General features: G+C 45.5%; 1 protein-coding gene across 1 annotated transcript in view; it reads right to left on the reverse strand.

The window, feature by feature from the left end:
- Nucleotides 1-11,351: 11,351 nt before the first annotated feature.
- LOC142772265 (neprilysin-1-like) overlaps nt 11,352-19,218 on the reverse strand; it is a 28,213-nt gene continuing 20,346 nt past the window's right edge. The window contains exons 7-8 of the mRNA XM_075874463.1: nt 16,965-17,280; nt 11,352-11,759 (exon numbers count right to left, since the gene is read on the reverse strand). Coding sequence (XP_075730578.1) covers nt 11,352-11,759; nt 16,965-17,280 — 724 coding nt within the window. The remainder of the gene's footprint in view (nt 11,760-16,964; nt 17,281-19,218) is intronic.

The raw sequence follows: 19,218 nt of genomic DNA on the forward strand, positions 1-19,218 counted from the left end.
GAAGGCGATCGCGTTGCAAGTCGACTCGCTGCCGCAGGACTGGCTACGCAAGTTGTTTTCCGGAACGTACTCACCCGGGATAGCTCACCGTGCGGTCAGCGGCTACTACGATCAGCGGCTACCAACTTTAAGGCCACCTGGAAGGATGTGCAGCGCATTTTGTTTCGCAGGTTTCGCATGGTGCCGTGCGGTTACAGCGGCCGCACGGATAAGTCGGACGGGTCACCGCATGCAGCTGCACTGCCTCGTGCCTGCCTTGAGCATGGCTTAGTTCAACGAGGCCGCCCAGTGACATCTGTCGAGGCAGGTCACATGGAAGGTTGTGCCAGTTTAACCTAGATCTCAAAAGCATCACACTATTGTGAAGATGGACATTCAGTGCTTTGCAGGCAAAACTGGTTCAGTACGATTACATTATTCTTTTCCTCAGTGTACCTCACTAACGAGTTTTAAATGCGAAGCATTTCTTAGCAAACTTCGGCGACTTTGAGCGTATCCATCTATCTAGCCACCTATGACTTTTAACTCTCCTGGTCGTTTCGATAATGGTATCGATACCAAACAGGTATGGAATAACATGACTGCATGAAGAACATATTTGAGTAGTCATAACATGAAAATCATGACATGGATGCCATGAATGTCATGATTTACATTTCATGGTCCTGCAGCTCTTGCGGTGGTTTCGTTCACATGACATTTTGCAAAACTGATATGGTGTGACATGATTGCATGACGAACACAAGCGACAGAGCCTGACATGAAAATCATGACATGCGTGTCATGTAACAACATGACTACATGCCACGGTCATGATGCGCTCTCGGCCATTTCAATAGCGTCACATATACCGAATTCGGTATTATGGTACGTGAATAGATAACGAAGGTATGTGACTGGTGCAAACATGATAATCACGAGATGCGTGTCATGTAACAACATGACTAAGTGCCACGCTAATTATGCGCTGGCGACCGTTTCGCTAGCTTCACCTGTACCAAATTTGGTATTACGGGACGTGAATGGATGACGAAGGTATGATACCGGTGCAAACATGATAAAGATGAGATGCACGGCATGTAACAACATGACTACATGCTACGCTCATGATGCGCTCAGGGCTGTTTCGCTAGCTTCACATGTACCAAACTCGGTATTACGTGACGCGAACGGATGACATAGGTAAATGACACATACAAACACGATAATCATGACATGCATGTATATAATGTAACAACATGACTACAAGCCACACTCATAATGCGCTCGCGGCTGTTTCGCTAGCTTCACACATACCGAATTAGGTATTACGTGACATCAATGGATGACGAAGCTATGTGACTGGTGCAAACATGATAATCATGAGATGTTTGTCATGTGAGAACATGACTACATGCCACAGTCAAGGCGCCAATACATATCGACTTGACGCGGTGCGCGTGCTCGCAGGCGTTCATTTCGACGCGGCACGCCGGCGTTGCGACGTCAAGCGCCGGTCCTGCGATATACTCGAAAGGGTGTGCCGCGCTGCGTCGCTTTGACACATGCGTCTTTCAGCGCGTCCGGCGTCCTTCCCTCACGAAAAGAGGGAGACGCAGTGTTGTCTGGGTAACGCATCGGCGCGAAATGCAGCTTGTCGCATTTCGCATCGGTTGCCGTAGGGCCGCGCCGACGGACGCTGGTCGTGCCGGTCGCACCTGCCGTCAGACTATAGAGTGCTCGCGTTTTGCTGACGTAGCGTCGCTGTGCCCAGCGGGCGCGCGCGTCAACACTACATTGATGTATATTGGGCCCTTCATGATGTGCTCACGGCCGTTTTGCTAGCTCCACATATACCAAATTTGGTGTTACGTGACGTTAATCGATGACGAGATATATGACTGGTGAACACATGATAAAGCTGACACGCGTGTCATGTAAGAACACGACAACATACCACACTCATAGCAGCTCACGACTGTTTCGCTAGCTCCACATATACTAAATTTTGTATCACGTCACGTAATGACGAAGGTAAGCGACACATGCAAACATGATAATTATGACACGGAAGTCATGTACGGCATCATTTACCTCCACCTCGTAACGTTGTGCTGGTTTTAAAGTGACATATCAACCTTTCTAATTTGTGCTTCGCATATCATCGATTCCTACTGTACGTGGGATCTGCCAATTTTTCGCTTTTTCATGTTTTATCAGCACTTTAAAAAAAGATCATTAAACATTACCGTTCGTGACGTGAGTGCAAAGCACAATAAAAATACAGAAATGTTTTCATGGGTAGTGATTTCAGTTTAGGTGTGCGTTATTCCTGTAAATGTCACTGCATATACTGAGAAAACCATAGGAGAAGCTATTGCAGGCTCGTGCAACGTTCAAGCTACGTACGAGAGGCTTGGCTTCTTCGTTATGGTTCCTGCACAGTCACGTGCCGCTATGTATTCCCTCCACGTAGCTGTATGCAACTGCTGTAGAAGGAGCATGCATGTAGCTATCCTTCGTGCACTTATTGGTGAGAGTATACCTGTGTCAACTACGCTGTTGAGCACTTCGTCAACCGCAGATGGCATAGAGAGGTGTGCGCTCAAATAAATTTGAACGTTGTCTACATTTATATATTAGTATGCAATGAGAGACAACAAATGTATTTATCGGTACATCTAGTCTGCTGCATCGTCATTTTTCGTGTTCAGCGAAGCCAACGCGGTGATTCACTAGCACCAAGCTGTTAGCAAGGGCTGTTTCATGGAGAAATGTATGTGCCTTTTTTCTTCGTTACTATCACCAGAGCAGTTCTCATAGTTTCTACTCTCCACGGTTGATTTTCATAGTGGGGACGGCGATGGCAGGTCTTTACAATGAGTGGTCCCGAATCTCTAACAGAGATACGGTGTCATGCATACGCACGGACCGGGTGGAGTTGATATGCGCCCAGGTTGATACAGCTCAGGAGTGGGTCTTGACTGTTCGGCAGGTGCGCTGGTCTTCCGGCTTCAAAACCGGTTGGCTTAATCGTCAGAATCGGCAGAAGTGCCGTAGCCTGTAACGTACGCTGGGGCTGTCCGTGCTTGGGACCGGCTGGCTCCAATCGGGATACACCCATTACGTACAATGACATAACAAAGCACTTTTACCTTGAACGCCGCATTTTTCCACCCCCACATCCGAAACTTAACAGACCGCAGGCATTATTAACCCTACGCCTATTACAGACACACGTACCCAAACCTTGCCACGCTTCACGTTTATTATCCTGATGCATACCCCAGTGACACATGCCCATCATGTGGACACACGGTGACACTCGCACACATCCTTTGGGAGTGTAGAAAAACTCTTCCCGACTTTACCTCAAACAAGTGGGAGAGGTCCCTCAAGGAGGTCACTTCTCGCCGACCAGCAATGTGCCGTCCAGCAGGCTGGACGGCACATTGTCGGTTCCCTGTCGGTTCCTACGTCGGAGACGCCCTCTACGCGCTGAGCGCGTATTGCAGGACTGAAATAATGTTTTTTTCATTACATTTCATTTATTTATTTATTTATTTAATAGTATACCCTCAAGACCCAGAGGGTGTTAAAGAGGAATAATAATAATAATAATAATAATAATAATAATAATAATAATAATAATAATAATAATAATAATAATAATAATAATAATAATAATAATAATAATAATAATAATAATAACGATGATGACGATGATGATGAAAAAACCGACATGGCTCAGTGGTAGAATGCTAGGCTGGCAGAGATAAGATTCAGGTTCGAAGAAATCATTTCGTTTTTTTTCCCTCAATTCGTGCTGTAGCGGTTACGGACACCGGCGGGAGCAGCGGCGGACAACTACGGCACCCTTGTTGTGTTCTTCACATTTACAGCTTTCGCTGTAAATGTGATTGACACATTTTTGCTGTTTCGTTGCAACGCTTCACTCACGACATTCACTTAGTATCTGGAGAGGTGACCACGCGAAATATATATATAGTCGTGTTCGCTTTCTGCACCAGCTGGTGTGTTACAGACACTCAAATAAGCTTGAAAAACTGACAACGAGTTGATGATATGAGTTAGTTCATATTTTCGATGAGTGAATTTTGATAACCAACAGAGCAACGTGCATAAAGCAAAACAAGTGTAATATATGTTTTTCACCCAATTCATATCAGACGTACAATTTCTCGTGATTATGTGGCGACCACTGCACACAAACCTGCGGAGTCTCTGTCTCGTCACTGGATATAGGCCGGCGTGGCACGGTCACTTGCTGCAACACGCTTCCCATAATGGACGGCGCCACCGCAGTGTCGCCAGAGGCTTCTGTCACCAATTTTGGCTATAAAACCCAAGATGCCAAGCTCGATTTTGTGATTGTTTCTGTAACTCTTCGAGCGCAGCGTCGGCATGCTCGCCCCGCTACCACGTTAATGAACAGTCGTTATGTTTTATGGTGGCATTCGTGCTTTTATTGACACGGCATCCCACAAATATAAAATAAAAATGAAAAAGTAAAATAACACAAAAAATTTTAAAAATGATTTGTTACTGTTTAGAAAACGTTTATTTACAGTATATACAAAACGCAAAAATTTCATAACATTCTAATAATTAGGGGTGCATAGACATCAGTACATCTACGTGCCACGACGAACATGACAACGTTGTAGTGAACAAATCTTTACTTCAAGTTACATGGCAGACGTGGAATTCATGTACAAAAGAACACAATTGGATGTCTTTACACAATGAACGCAATGGTACGATACAATGCAATTAAAGACAGTTTGTTACAAACGAAGCAAGAAAAAATACTCGATGGGCGCTGTCTAGCACCACGTCGGCCGAGAAATGAGTTTTGCCCTTTCGTGTTCAACATTGACGAAAGGGCACAACCAATGCCGCAGCCACTCGTGCTCCCCTAAGAAGAAAAGCTCCTCACTCAAATAGGAACGTTAGGATCTCTCGTCTCATTCGCCCCAGTATCGGCCACAAGGCACGCCGGCGGCAATTCTCAGCCCCGGTGCCTGTAATCGGTTTCGCCAAAGGCTGAACAGCCCCGCAACTATTAAATGAGCCGAGAAGTGCCCACGTGGAAGTCGGCCGTCGGACACGAATTTTTGCACTCTCTGTCCACGAGAACCAGCATGGACCGCACGCCAAAAAAAAAAAAAAAGCGAGAGACCACACATTAAATCGTCGCATGTCGATTGGTCTCGACCATGGCGCAATTGGGGCAGGTGGAAGTGCGAACCACCTGCCATTGTTGAAAACAATCTCGAGTGGGGAGCAAGCCCCAGACCAACCGGCACACAAAGTCATGGAGGTGGCCTGGCAACGTAGCTGCAGCTATTCGTCTCGTTACTTCAATAGTAATGAATACGTAAATAAGAATTTGAAATCGCTCTTGTTTCGTTTCCTGAAGATAACTACAAACGGCGTCAAAGGCGTTCACGGAGATTTTTCCTTCGTCATTGAAGAATTCATCAGTCAGTCTAAAAAAATATCTGGCCAAATTTTCCATTTTGTGAATACTTCATTACCAATAATCCGTACTTCAATTCGTTATACGAGTTGATTATAGCTTATACGAGTAATACCTCTAGAGAAAATACTGAAAAAGTTCAGCTACTACATGGCCAATTCCCTGCGTTGGGCATGAGCCTGAAATGACGAGAAAAAGAGGAAGAAGCCGAGGGGCGTTAGCTGAGACGGCTAATGGCCGATTCATGGCATATCCTTCGGAGTAGGTTGCGCCAAAATGTCGAGGAACAAGCCAAAGAAACTTTTTCGGGACGACATTATGAAACTGCTTTAATAATACTGCCTTTAGTCCCTTCAACCTAGGCAATAATTGTTTTTGTCTGAATAAACAGTGAATGAATGAATGAGCATCAGAATAACAAATAGGACGTTGGTTGACACTTCGAGTATCCTAGAGAGTAGCAGGAATAAAGAAGCCATTCTTCTCATTTTACAACCACCGATTCCCGGTGAACTAATTTGACGTTATGTTTATTATTCCATAAATAGTGTCCCATGTACCCGAAGTCCATGGCTATTGGTTGATATCAGCATCGTGAACACCATACTAACCCTGGCTGCCGCGAGATGCCGCTACGTCCCCGCGCTCGTGATCACATGGATAGTAAGCCGGGCGTTCAAAGATATCACGAGAATACTGTTTAAAATTTAAGATCTGATCCGTTTTTCTTACACATAAAAAGTCAAGCAAAAGACACACACACACACACACACACACACACACACACACACGCACACACATACACACACACACGCACACACGCACGCACGCACACACGCACACACACACATACACACATACACACACGCACCCACACACACACACACGCACCCACACACACACACACGCACACACACACACGCACACACACAGAGAGAGAGAGATACAGGCACACGCACAATGTTGTCAATAATTGTTGGAAGCCAGTTGGGAGAGTCGAGGCAATCCATAACATTGATTTGTAAAAACTCTGCGTATCTGTACAGCCTGTAATTAGGGACGAATGATGGAAACGTGCAAATGAAAGTACTCGGCAAATTTCATTGTTACCTATTGACCTCTTAAAATCGCCGGAGTTCGCGTTTAAGAACGCATATGCAGAGATATACATTCCCGAGCAGCTTGCACAGACAGACAGAAACAAAACAAATAGGCAATGAATGAAACTGTACTTTAAACAATTGGGATGCAAAGTAATAATTAACTAATAAAGATATCTGCATTAAACGTTGTGCTCAAGGTCATTATGCTCGCTGATGAAGGGAAACAGCTCTTTGCCCATCTTTCCATGTACCTGCCTGCGTAGCTTTCTGTGCACTCGCTGGCACGAAAAAAACAAAGAAAGCGTTTAACGCCTGCGGCGTCGTCCTTAGCTCCGCTTCCTTGACGCATTCATAAAGTAAAATCGTGCGAATTGATTAGTGGGGCGATGAAATCTTTTAATAAAACCGTTCAAGGATTATTAAAAAAAACGTCGCAGTTTAACCGAAAGGGTGAAGCCACGAATGCGATAGCAACAATATTTAAATTTATACGAATGGGGTCAGCAGCTAACTTTTGGATGTGATCTCACGCAGCTCTACAGGACCCTGGTGTAAGACAATACGGCCACTCCATGCATTCTTTTCGCACAGTCTCATCGCGTTGAGAGCGCAGCACGTATCCGGCTGCAGCTTCCGATACAGCGAGATAACGCACGTGCCAGCGACGACCACGCTCGTAAAAACAAAGGTCTCAGTTGCTTCTCAAAGGAACCCCCCCCCCCTCCCCCTCACATATTTCACGCTCGTTAGACGGGTGGGATATTCTTTCTCAGCTTGAGCATTCGACTATTGGTTTAACAGGAGAGGGCATCTTATCGCATGAGTACTGGCGTCCTGCGAGGGACGGAGATGGGTTGCCTCGTTTGTTCTCAGTCTCGTCCCCCTTCCCCTCCTATTACCCGCGGGTAGAACGTCCGAGGCGCTGGGGGATCTTATGATTGTGAAGTTTATACGTGAGCTGACGGCGACGGCGACATCCCTTTGAGACTATCCGTATGATTGATATTGCAATAGGAATGTTTCACGGCCCCCTTAATAATGAAACCCGTGCGTGCAAGATTCGCTTTTGCATTCGCCCTTAAGATGTACCCCCCCGCGCCCCCCCCCCCCCCCCCCCCCAAGTCTCATTGGTCAAGCGGCTAGTGAAAAAGGTTAGGGAAGAGACAAAACAACGCATGCGTGTGTTAAAAAAACTACTGATTATTGAGCATGCTTACATTTCTCTTCGATTTTTGCATGAAATAGCACAGAAAATAACTATAGTACGAAGTGTTGGCGAAAGTAGGCTTCTCCTCACAAGGGGTATTATGAAGGGGAAGCAACATATAAAGGCACGTGTTTATGCGCTTTTTTGTGCGGCAGATATGGGGAAAAGAGGGTTCGGGCAGTGATGAAAAGGCGCATGCGAGTATTCCAACAAGGATACTCGCGTTGCAGTCGCAACAATATTAACATTGCAATGCAATTTTGATACGAAACAGCGTTGGTGCACGTAGATGGCAGAAATTTCCTGAATACAAAGCATAATACAAAAACACAACAAGTTGGCCTCTTCGCATGAAGGGTAAACTTAAAGAAGCCAGATGTAAAGGCAGCCGATGTATTCGTGCGCTCTGTGGTGCAGCCGTGATGGTACGTGTTGCTAGAGCACACATGGGGTAAGCTCACCTGCACTAAATGTGCTGTTAGACTGAGTGGCCAGATGCACAACAAATGCTTAGTTCGTGGTAATAATATAAGTCCAATCTGTATTGCTGCCTGAACGGCTAACCAATTTTCACATCTCAATGTCGTAGTCTCTTTTTCTAACCGAATAAGTGAGTTTCGTGTCAGGGGTGAAGCAATGAATGCGTACAGAAAGAAATTGGAATGTCACGCAAAGACCGACAAGCAGCTCCAAACCTCAGCGCATCGCCCGGACACAAAAAAAGCACGAAAATACCACACTCAAGACCAGCGCAAACTGGCGACTGTCGCAGCTATTAGCTGTTTGTGTCTGAGCAGTGCGCTGCAATTGTTGACGACGCACAACCAACTACATCCTGCTTTGGTTGTTCTGTTTAACAGCTCACTCCTTTCAAAAGCGTGGCCGCTGCACCAAAACCAACTGGCCCTGCTGCGGACGAAAGCTTCAAGGGAAACTTTTCGATGAGAGAACAAGACGTGAAATTCTCCCCCATCATGAGACAAGCGCGGGAGCACAAGAAACCATGCCCTGCAGGTCGAAGTACAAGTGGAAGGCGGGCGTGCATCCAACCTCGGACGAAACGCGAGTGGGGCGACGACCCCTAAAGCGTGCCTTTCGTGCCATGTTCCGGGTGATAGTAGCGAACATTATGAAGCATCTCCGAGCTCTGCGTACCGCCAGCGGTGAATGGTGTATAAATAGCTCGGATGGTATGCTGGATGAACGCTGCATGGTGGAGTAGACTAACGCGGTGAGCTGCAGAGCGAGGGGTGTCGGGTTCGAATCCCTGGTTGTGCGCTTCGGAAAATTTTTCTTCTGAAATTTACTTTCATGCTTTAATATATTTACACAAATATACGCAACATAACAGCGATGGCGAAAACCCGCTATCGCAACAAAAGGTTAGATAGCAGCGTGTTGCAATGCGTGTTACAATGTTTTCCTGCACTGATCAATAGTTCTATGGGAAGGACAGTATTTGTGAAATGGAACTATTGTTCCAAGAGTAATTCCACCATTCACTTCTTGGCCCAGAAGTCTGCAATAAAATTCTCCTAACTTAATAACTGCACTGTGTGATGCATTTTAATTGATGGAGGCAGAGGCGTATACATGTGTTTATTTCGCTGTTACGAGAACAAGTAACATCGGTCGACATTGCTGAATGGTAGCCAATGGTTAAGTTGGCTACCACTGACCCGCGTAAGCTCAATACGTTAACTCTATAGTCAAAGCTGGTTTTACCGGCACTAGTGTAGTGTGCTTAGAAAAAGTTTTTAACAATTTAGAGTACTTGGTGCTCTACTGTAGAAAAGCAAAAAGCTGTCTCGTGGCCTCACATTTCATAAGGCGATGTGGACAAAAATTACGCCGTGAACGAGCTTACTGACAGGACCAACCAACGGCTAGTAACAGAAAGGAGGTAACCGCAGCAATACACAAACAGCACGCAGCCTGTGACTGCTTCAGTTGATTGGGCCTTGAAGATCATGCATTTTCTAGCTGTTTAGAAAAAAATATACGAAGATTTCGAATGCTATGTACTGAACGATGGGAGAGCAATAGGCTCTCCCAGAATGCAACAGCAAACGCAGTTATTAAGGTCCGCAAGACAAAATTATTGTTTTCATCAGCACTGTCATAATCACCATCATTGTTATGTTCACTACAGGACAACTGATTATCCCAATGATATTGAATTTACCCTGTCATGAACGAGCCAGTTAGTGATTGATGCCCTCGTGCATACCTCGTCTCATTCCTACTTTTCTATGACAGCGTCTACGTTTTAATTTACGTCGGTGAAATCTCATAGTGCTTCTCCCAAAGAAAGGAAGCGAAATTGAATTTCAGTGTAAATTGGCCTAAACAAGGCTTACTTGAAGTTCGCGGGGGCTGCATTTTTGATTAAGATGGAAATACTTGAGGCCTGTATACTAAGATGCAGGGCCACGTTGAAGAACCCCAGGTGGTCGAAATTGCAGGAGACGATCGACAAGGCCTGATAATCACATAATGACAGGTTGAACACCTATAACTATATACTACCGCTCATAAATAGCTTTGCATCAAAATCCAAAATGTATCATCAGCCTGGCCACGTCCACTGCAGGACACAGGCCTCCCCCATGTTCCGCCAGTTCTTAATTACCCGCAAACTTCTTAATACCCGAAAACTTCTTAATTTCATCTGTTCACCTAACCTTCTATCTCCCCCTAACCCGCTTTCCTTCTCTGGGAATCCAATTAGTTACTCTTAATGACCAGTGGTTATCCTGTCTACGCGCTACATGCCCGGCCCATGTCCATTTCCTCTTTATTTCAACTATGATATCCTTAACCCCCGTTTGTCCCCTAATCCACTCTGCTCTCTTCTTGTCTCTCAAGGTTACACCACCCATTTTTCTTTCCATTGCTCGCTGCGTCGTCCTCAATTTAAGCTGAACCCTCTTTGTGAGTCTCCAGGTTTTTGCTACGTAGCTAAGTACCGGCAAGATGCAGCTGTTATATACCTTCTTCTTAAGGGATAATGGCAATCTACCTGTCATAATTTGAGAGTGCTTGCCGAATGTGCTCCACCCCATTCTTATTCTTCTAGCTACTTCAATCTCGTGGTTTGGCTCCGCGGTTATAACCTGCCCTAAGTAGACATAGTCCTTTACAACTTCAAATGCACTATTACCTACCTCGAAGCGCTGTTCCTTTCCGAGGTTGTTGTATATTACTTTTGTTTTCTGCAGATTAATTTTAAGACCCACCTTTCTGCTCTCCTTGTGTAACTCCGTAATCATGAGTTGCAATTCATCCCCTGAGTTACTCAGCAATGCAATGTCATCGGCGAAGCGCAGGTTACTAAGGTATTCTCCATTAACTCTTATCCCTAACTGTTCCATTTCTCCCCAATGCTATTTACCGCGTGCTTACAGGATGTTTTCAGAAGCTTAGAATGGGAACAGTTAGGGATAAGAGTTAATCGAGAATACCAAAATGTATATACGATAGTAAAAATATATGCAAATACGTTTTTTTTTGCGTGAGCTATTCTTTATATATACGTAATACGCGCGCGGTTTGACCTTCACTTGAAGGTGCACTTCTTGGCAGGGTTCATGGGGGCCCCGCCGGGGCAGCCGTACGCGACGGAGAACTCTGCGCTGTTCATGAGCGGCACGTTGCAGCGCAGGTTCTTGGGCGAGTAGTAGGGCGAGCCGAGCTCGGCCCTCGCCGAGCACCACTTGTGGCACGAGGCGAGGAAGAAGAGCTGGTCGTTGCCGAAGCCTGCCACCCCGGAGGCCCCGGAGCCCCGACGCACGGCTCGCCGGTAGGCGGCGAACGTGTGCTCGAGGCCGCTGTTGTCGGCGAAGTCCTCGGACAGCGTGAGCGAGGTTGGCTCGCGGTAGTGGCTCGACGCCTCGCTGTACTGCTTCACGAGGCACTCGAGGCGCCCGATGAAGCCCAGCCGGGAGGCCTCCGAGAACCAGTTCACCTGTCGGGACAGAGGTTGGGCCTTTAACTTGTCGAAGGTCACTGCATACGAAATTGCCCTCTTCAAGGCAAAAAAAAAAAAGTGCCGCCATATCCACGAAGTGAATGATGATGAGTGGGCGAAGCTCCGGAGGTAAACCTGGTAAACCATGAATCCTCTGTACATTTTGCCCACTCGATTTTATTACATCGCTCCCCCTAGCGTACGTCGCCGCACTAAATCGAACGATTGCCTTCAACCAATGACACGCGCCATATGTGACATCATTCCTATTTTATAACATCTCGCATCTTTCATCATCAACTACAAGTGCCGCCGTCTAGTTTATAACATCTTGCATCTTTTCATCATCACCTACAAGTACCACCATCTAGTAAACACTACAAGAACTAAACGAGAGGTGGCTACATGGATGGATGGATGGATGGATATGGCTGTACCCTTTAGATCGGGCGGTGGCTAGCGCCACCAAGCCGTAATACCTAATGAACCAAAAACTATATTTTTTCCTTAAAAAAAGAAAAAAAAAGAAAAAGAAAAAAAAGAAAAAAAAGAAAAAAAAGAAAGAGTTTGAGGATTCGTACTTTGCAGTGAAGAGTTTAATTTTCACTCGTGCCTTGACTTTAGCCACCAATCAGATAACCTCCTTCTAGTTAAGTCTACCCGCTTAAAGTTTATTTTGCCCTCCCGGTCCCTAAACCCAAGTGCTTTGAAAAACTCTGCGCCATCATCCTGAACTATAGGGTGAAGCCCTTTACAGAACATTATCAAGTGTTCGGCAGTTTCTTCTTCCTCTCCACACGCACTGCATACTGTGTCTACCCCTTCGTATTTGGCCCGACATGTCTTGGTTCGCAGTACTCCCGTTCTGGCCTCAAACAATAGAGAACTACCCCGAGTATTATCATAGATCCTTTCCTTGGCGATTTCCTGCTTAAACGTTCGATAGATCTCTAGTGCGGACTTCTTTATCATGCCCATTCTCCACATGTCAGTCTCCGTTTCTTTCACTTTCTTCTTAACCGATAGTTCTTTTTGGTTTGGCCACCTGCTGTTTTCTAAGTATTTACCAGTCAACTTCCTGGTTCGCTTCCTCCATTTTGTATCGACATTCTTCATGTACAAGTAGCTGAAAACCTTCCTGGCCCAACGCTCTTCCCCCATTTCTCTCAATCGCTTCTCAAATTTTATCTTGCTGCTAGCTTCCCTGCCCTCAAATGATGTCCATCCCATATCACTTTGTACTCCCTGATTTGGTGTATTCCCGTGAGCTCCTAAAGCAAGCCTACCTATTCCACGTTGCTTAATTTCTAATCTTGCTTGAACTTCTGATCTCATGCACAAGACCGTATTGTCGAACGTCAGCCCAGGAACCATGACCCCTTTCCATATTCCTCTCACAACATCATACCTATTGTAATTCCACAGTGCCCTATTTTTCATGACTGCTGCATTCCTGTTTCCTTTAGTCATCACGTATATTTCGTGTTCCCTCAGATACTCGGTCCCATTGCTCATCCATTCGCCCAGATATTTGTATTTATCTGTTATCTCTAGCGTGACCTCCTGTATTTTAAGCTCACTACCTTCGTTGTCATTGACAATCATGACTGCTGATTTTTCCTTACTGAATCTAAAATCTAACCTATCTCCCTCATTACCGCATATGTCCATCAATCTCTGCAAATCTTCCTTGTTTTTGGCCATTAGCACTATATCATCTGCGTACATTAATGCTGGTAGTGTCTGATCAATAAGCTTTCCTTGTTTGACTAAAGAGAGGTTGAAGCCCAGCCCACTTCCCTCTAATTTTGCCTCTAATCCTTGTAGGTACATCATGAATAATAAGGGTGACAGGGGGCACCCCTGCCTAAGCCCCCGTTTTACCTCTGCAGGCTTGGATACCTGTTTCTCCCACTTTATAACTACCTTGTTACCTTTATAGATACCCTTTAAAAGATTAGTGACTACATGTTCCACGCCTAGTGTGTCCAGTATTCCCCACAATTCCTCTTGAACCACGCTATCGTACGCTCCCTTGATATCCAAAAATGCTAGCCACAGGGGCCTGTGTTCCTTTTCTGCTATTTCGATGCACTGCGTCAGTGAGAACAGATTGTCTTCCAACCTCCTGTGTTTCCGAAACCCATTCTGCAGTTCCCCCAGCACCCCCTCATCCTCCATCCACGCCTGAAGTCTTTCCTTTATAATCTGCATCGCCAGGCTGTAGACCACTGATGTCACTGTTATAGGACGGTAGTTGTTTATGTCAGCTTTGTCCCCCTTTCCTTTATAGATCATGCTCATCCTGCTAAGTTTCCATCCATCGGGAACTTCACCATCGATTATTATTGTGCTCACTGCCTCTCTCAAAGCCTGCTTAGACTTCGGACCTAATGTCTTTATCAGCCTAATTGGAATGCCATCTGGGCCTGTTGATGTACTACTAGGAACCCTTTTCTCAGCCCTTTCCCACTCTTGTTGTGAAAATGGAGCCATTGCACCACTTGATTCGTCCTCGTCTATTGTGGTGCATAAAGTATTTCTTTGTTGATATTTTTCTGTCACTTTTGTTCTTATATATTCAATAGCTTCGTCCCCTTCTAGCCTAGCACCTTGGGCTGTAGTTATAAATCTCTGCCCTAGGCTCGTTTTATTTCTTAGGGAGTTTAGATGGTTCCAAAATTTCGCAGCTGCCTTTCTATCTTTTTTATGTACTTCTGCCAGCCACTGAGCTCCCTTCCTTCTAATCTTTTCATTGATCAGAAGGGATGCATCCCTTCTACAGCTTAGAAAGGTTACCCATTTTCTTTCAACATCATCTGTCGGTTCACCCCGCTGCTTAGCATGTCTGTGTTCCCTAGAGGCTTCGTGACGTTTTGCTATGGCTCTCTTAACTTCCTCATCCCACCAACTTTTGGGTTTGTGTCTTCTTTTCCGGGGTGACTTGTCACGTGTCTTAGCAAGCTCTAGCTCAAAGAGTCTAATTAGATTCGTGTATGTCCACACTGTCTTATTATCCTCCGTGATTACTTTCTCAATTTGCTTAGTGGCTATTTCAATTTGCCTTTCTGGATAAAAATTTTCCTGTAGTTGCTCATCTTGTCTCCTTCCCACTTTCACTCCTCTTCCAAAACTTAGCTTGCATACATACAGGAGACGGTACCGCTATCTAGTGAACACTGCAAGAACTAAACTAGAGGTGGCTACATACAGGGGACGCACAGCCCACGCCCTAAGGAGCTTCTCCCTTAAAAAGCCTTCCCGATCAATAGTGAAAAGGTTGGCGATGTAAACGAGACAACGAGATAGCGTAAACACCGGATACTCGTGTGTTGTATGTTTTCCCTTGTTCTATTCTTGGACAGTTTTCGCACGCATACAATATTTCATGAACAGCTCACCTTTTTTATTCATGGCTGCGGCGGCTGCATTTTCCGATGGAGGCGGAAATGTTGAAAGGCCGTGTGCTCAGATTTGGGTGCACGTTAAAGAACCCCAGGTGGTTCAAATTTCCGGCACCCTCCACTACGGCGTCTTTCATAATCATAGCGTGGTTTTGGGACGTTAAGCACTACATATAAATCAATCACTTTAAAGGGGTCTTGCAGCACATTTACTAGTAATGGTCTAATGACTTCATGAAAAGAGCTTATTAATCGGAACACTTCATGCGATAGCGGAATTGACGTATCGCACGCTTTAAGACCTTCCTCTCTCCTATCGTATCAGCGAGCGCGCTGAAAGCTACGCAGGGAAGGCGATGACGAGGGGGAAAGAGATGCTTCCCTTCGTCAGCGTGCGTCATGACCTTGACAATTTTCTCTTCATTTTTTTCTTCGAATGCGCAGCTTCAGCGTGATGGTGAGCACGTGCGGGCACGTGGCGGCATTTCGCGGAGGCCACAGGAACTATGCAGCTTACGACAAGGCCTCTGAGATTAGCCGGCGGCACACCGTTGCATCTCGGAGGCCGCGCTCACGATGCTGAAATCAGCCAACGGCCATGCACATGGGGCATATGGCGCAACTATTCGGGTATACGGCATCATTTGAAGAGAGACGAGGCAGCGATTTCTACGCGACTTTGAGAAGTTGGATTTCAGGCCGTGCACTGTGCTATAACGTCTGGTTCATGTGTTCTCAAGAGCCTAGACTACCGATCGCCAGCTTTTCTGGCCGCGATGAAAGCGTGCAGCAGGGCCTCCAAGTTTCCCAATAATATTAAAAATGTGAGCTTCTTAATAAGGTTTCTTCTCTTCATGTGCCCGGTCGCTGTATTTTCTCCAAGTACTGAAAATCAGGGTTGTTTGACGGGCCGTTATTCGAGTGGCTCGTCTAGCACTGAAAGTTTAGCCCAACTACCTTTTTTTCTAGTGTTTTGGAGATTCTATGCGTGCGTATTCAAAGTAGCTGCCGAAATATTAATCCTGAATTGAGCACCTTTCTTTGTCATGAGGCGACGTATGTCTGTACAATATCGCGAAGCCTTTCGTAAACGTTTTTCTCTAAGGACAAGCTTTCACAGCTGGTACACACTTTCCCCGTTAGAGTTTCGGAATTCGTTACTTTCGCACACTCGATCAGATAGGTTGTCTATATAATTGATTGGAATAGGCAGTATTTTACGAGAACAGGTGCTTCCTTTGAGTGAAAAATAGTTTTTCACGTATCCGAGTGTGCAGGAAACTTGTACAAATTTGTTTCGTATATCTTTAGGAGTAAAGTGTCGATTCTTGAATGAGGAAGATAAGAGCAACATTTTTTTATATTGCGCGCATTATAGCGAATCACAGTGCGATGATTTAAGCTTGGTATTACGCGTTGCGCTGTATTTTAGTCCAGTAAGACCATTTTCGAGTGTAAGAACTACTTAGTTGGCTGCTTGAGCTAACGTAAATTATTTGTATATTGACTGAACAATGCACATGAACTACAAACATTGCGGTTACGATGTGCATAATATACAGATAAACAGTAAGTAGGTTCCCAAGTAGCACTGCAAAAATCTGTTGAGAGTGGGAAATAATACTTGGTATCTTCTGGGAACACTTTTTCGTCCTTTCTGTCTAACCAAGCGTCCACTTTCAGTAAACTACATGCTATCACAAATGTGCGTTTCATGCGATTCGAGCAAACACTTTTCTATAGCGTGCTGTTTAATTAAGGCTCTAACTTGTCTACCAACTGCAACCAGCTAGCGCACCTTTACTCCGGTCTGGTCCATGTTCCCCATGAAAGGGTCGAAGACGTGCGTGATCTCGTGGCCTACCACGTGACCTAGGCCCCCGTAGCGCGCCGCCGTGGGCAGGGAGCGCGCAAAGTACGGCGGGAACTGTATGGACGGCATGATGAACATCACGTGGTAGACGAACATGTAGAACGCGTTCACCGGTATGGGCTGCGCGTGCAGGTACAGCTCGCGGTTGATGGACCGGTTGCCGCGGCCGCCGCGCAGAAGGGGCTTGGACTGCGCCAGGGCGGCGCGAAGCGATTCCGTGTACGTGCGCAGAAACGGGCGCCTGCGTACAGAATATTTGCCGCAAGTTTGCGTGGTTGTAAAGCCGTAGAGTCCTCCTTTCGTTACGCCCGTTCCCGACACCTGAAAACTTGTGATCATGAACCAGCTCGTGCTTTTTTCGTCATCTTCATCTCGTGCTTCGTCCCAGAAGACGTGCGCCTATATGGCGTGTGATGTCATAACTCCGATTGGCGAGAGAACGAGCGCAGAGACAGAGAGACAGTGAACGCGAAGAAAAAAAAATAGAAGGTGAGAGAAGGAGTGCAAGGAGAAAGAGAAAAAGGGAGAAAAAAGGGTAGCAAAACAGAATGATAAAGGATAAAGAAATCGAAAAAGATGGAACACAGATACCAAACAAAAACAAAAAGAGCAAGCATAGCTACGTATAGTATAGTATAGCCTATCGTACAGTGTACTATAGTATGGCGTAGTATAGCCAATTGAATATTGTCACATAGTATTGTATAGTATAGGCTATCGTAAAGTATAGTACATCCTATAATATAATGTAGTATAGTATAGCCTATCGTACAGTGTAGTACAGTATGGTATAGTATAGTGTATTGTAGTATAGTATAGCATATCCTATCGTGTAGTATAATATACTATAATATGGTATAGTATGGTATAGTCTATAGTATAATTCAGCTCTGTATAATCTATCGTATAGTGTAGTATAGTACGGTATAGTATAGCATAGCCTATCGTATAGCATAGTAAGAATTGGGAAAGGGCAGCTACTATCAGGAGGACGAAAAAGAAGAAGGCAACGCCACCAGCTCCACCATTTCCCGGATCTTCGCACCATTATTGCGTAGCGGCTTAAACTTCCCTCAATGCGCATATGTCGTACACTGCTCAACAGAAGTGGTGGCACAGTAATACGAAATTTAAACATATTTTAAGTTAAAGGGACCCCTCTAGTTCATCCGGAAAGCGAGTTGAAAGACATTTCGCTGATAGAATTAAGACGAGTCAAATTTTGTTGTTGTTCGTAAGGACCACAGAAGCCTTAACTAAAAACTTGTTTTCTTCTTTTCTTGTGATATGCTATACAACAACCTTTGCCCGCTGTCGATCGGCCCTGCCTTTCAAACTTAATGCGCTTTTTGCAGTGTAATCTTGAATTGATGCTCATATAAAATGTTAGCGAATTATTTAGAAAAATAGTTAATAACATACACTACAGGGGACGTGCACCTTATCGTTTATGCGGGTACAGACTAACTGTGCTTTGAAATTAAGTCCTGAATTCCCCCCTGTTTTTTGTACACGTTGACCTGTGCCCCCGGCTTGTAGTTGCGATAGATGTAATATATTGTATATGACCGCCACGAATAACTTGTGCTGCTTTTGTTTCTCCAGCCGTAGAGCCACTTGAAAGCGTAACAGTATTCGCAAAAGAACGCGAGGACAACGGGAAACAACACAATGACGAGCACAAAGACAAGCGCGTATTGCGCTTGTCCTTGGGTTGCTCTTCCCCTTCATTTGCGTCGTCATCATACTCATCGTCAACTGCATGATGGCGTCCACCGAAAGACAAAGGTGTCTCGCATGTTCCACCGATCAACCCGGTCCTCTTCTTGTTGTGGCCAGCTTTATCGAGCGATCAGTAAGATTCGGTCTGCCCACTTGATGGTATCCCCCCTTGCTCGTTGGCCTCCTTCAGGAATACATTCTGTGAGCAGCGGTTATCTTGCCTGTACGTGCTACACGCTCTGACTATGCCCACTTCTTCCTCTTCATTACGACTAAGACGCCCTACAAACCCGTTTGTACCATGGCCCGCCCTGTCCTCTCGTCCCTCAAGGTTACGCCCACCTTCCTTTCCATCGCTCGCTGCATCGCCCTCAATTCGAGTTCCATTTTATGTAAGCCTCCAGGTTTCCGGTTCAAGAAGGCACCAGTGAAACGCAGATGTTCTGCACATTCCTCT

This window comes from Rhipicephalus microplus, chromosome 9 (assembly GCF_043290135.1).
Source record: "Rhipicephalus microplus isolate Deutch F79 chromosome 9, USDA_Rmic, whole genome shotgun sequence".
In the NCBI taxonomy this organism is placed as follows: domain Eukaryota; kingdom Metazoa; phylum Arthropoda; class Arachnida; order Ixodida; family Ixodidae; genus Rhipicephalus; species Rhipicephalus microplus.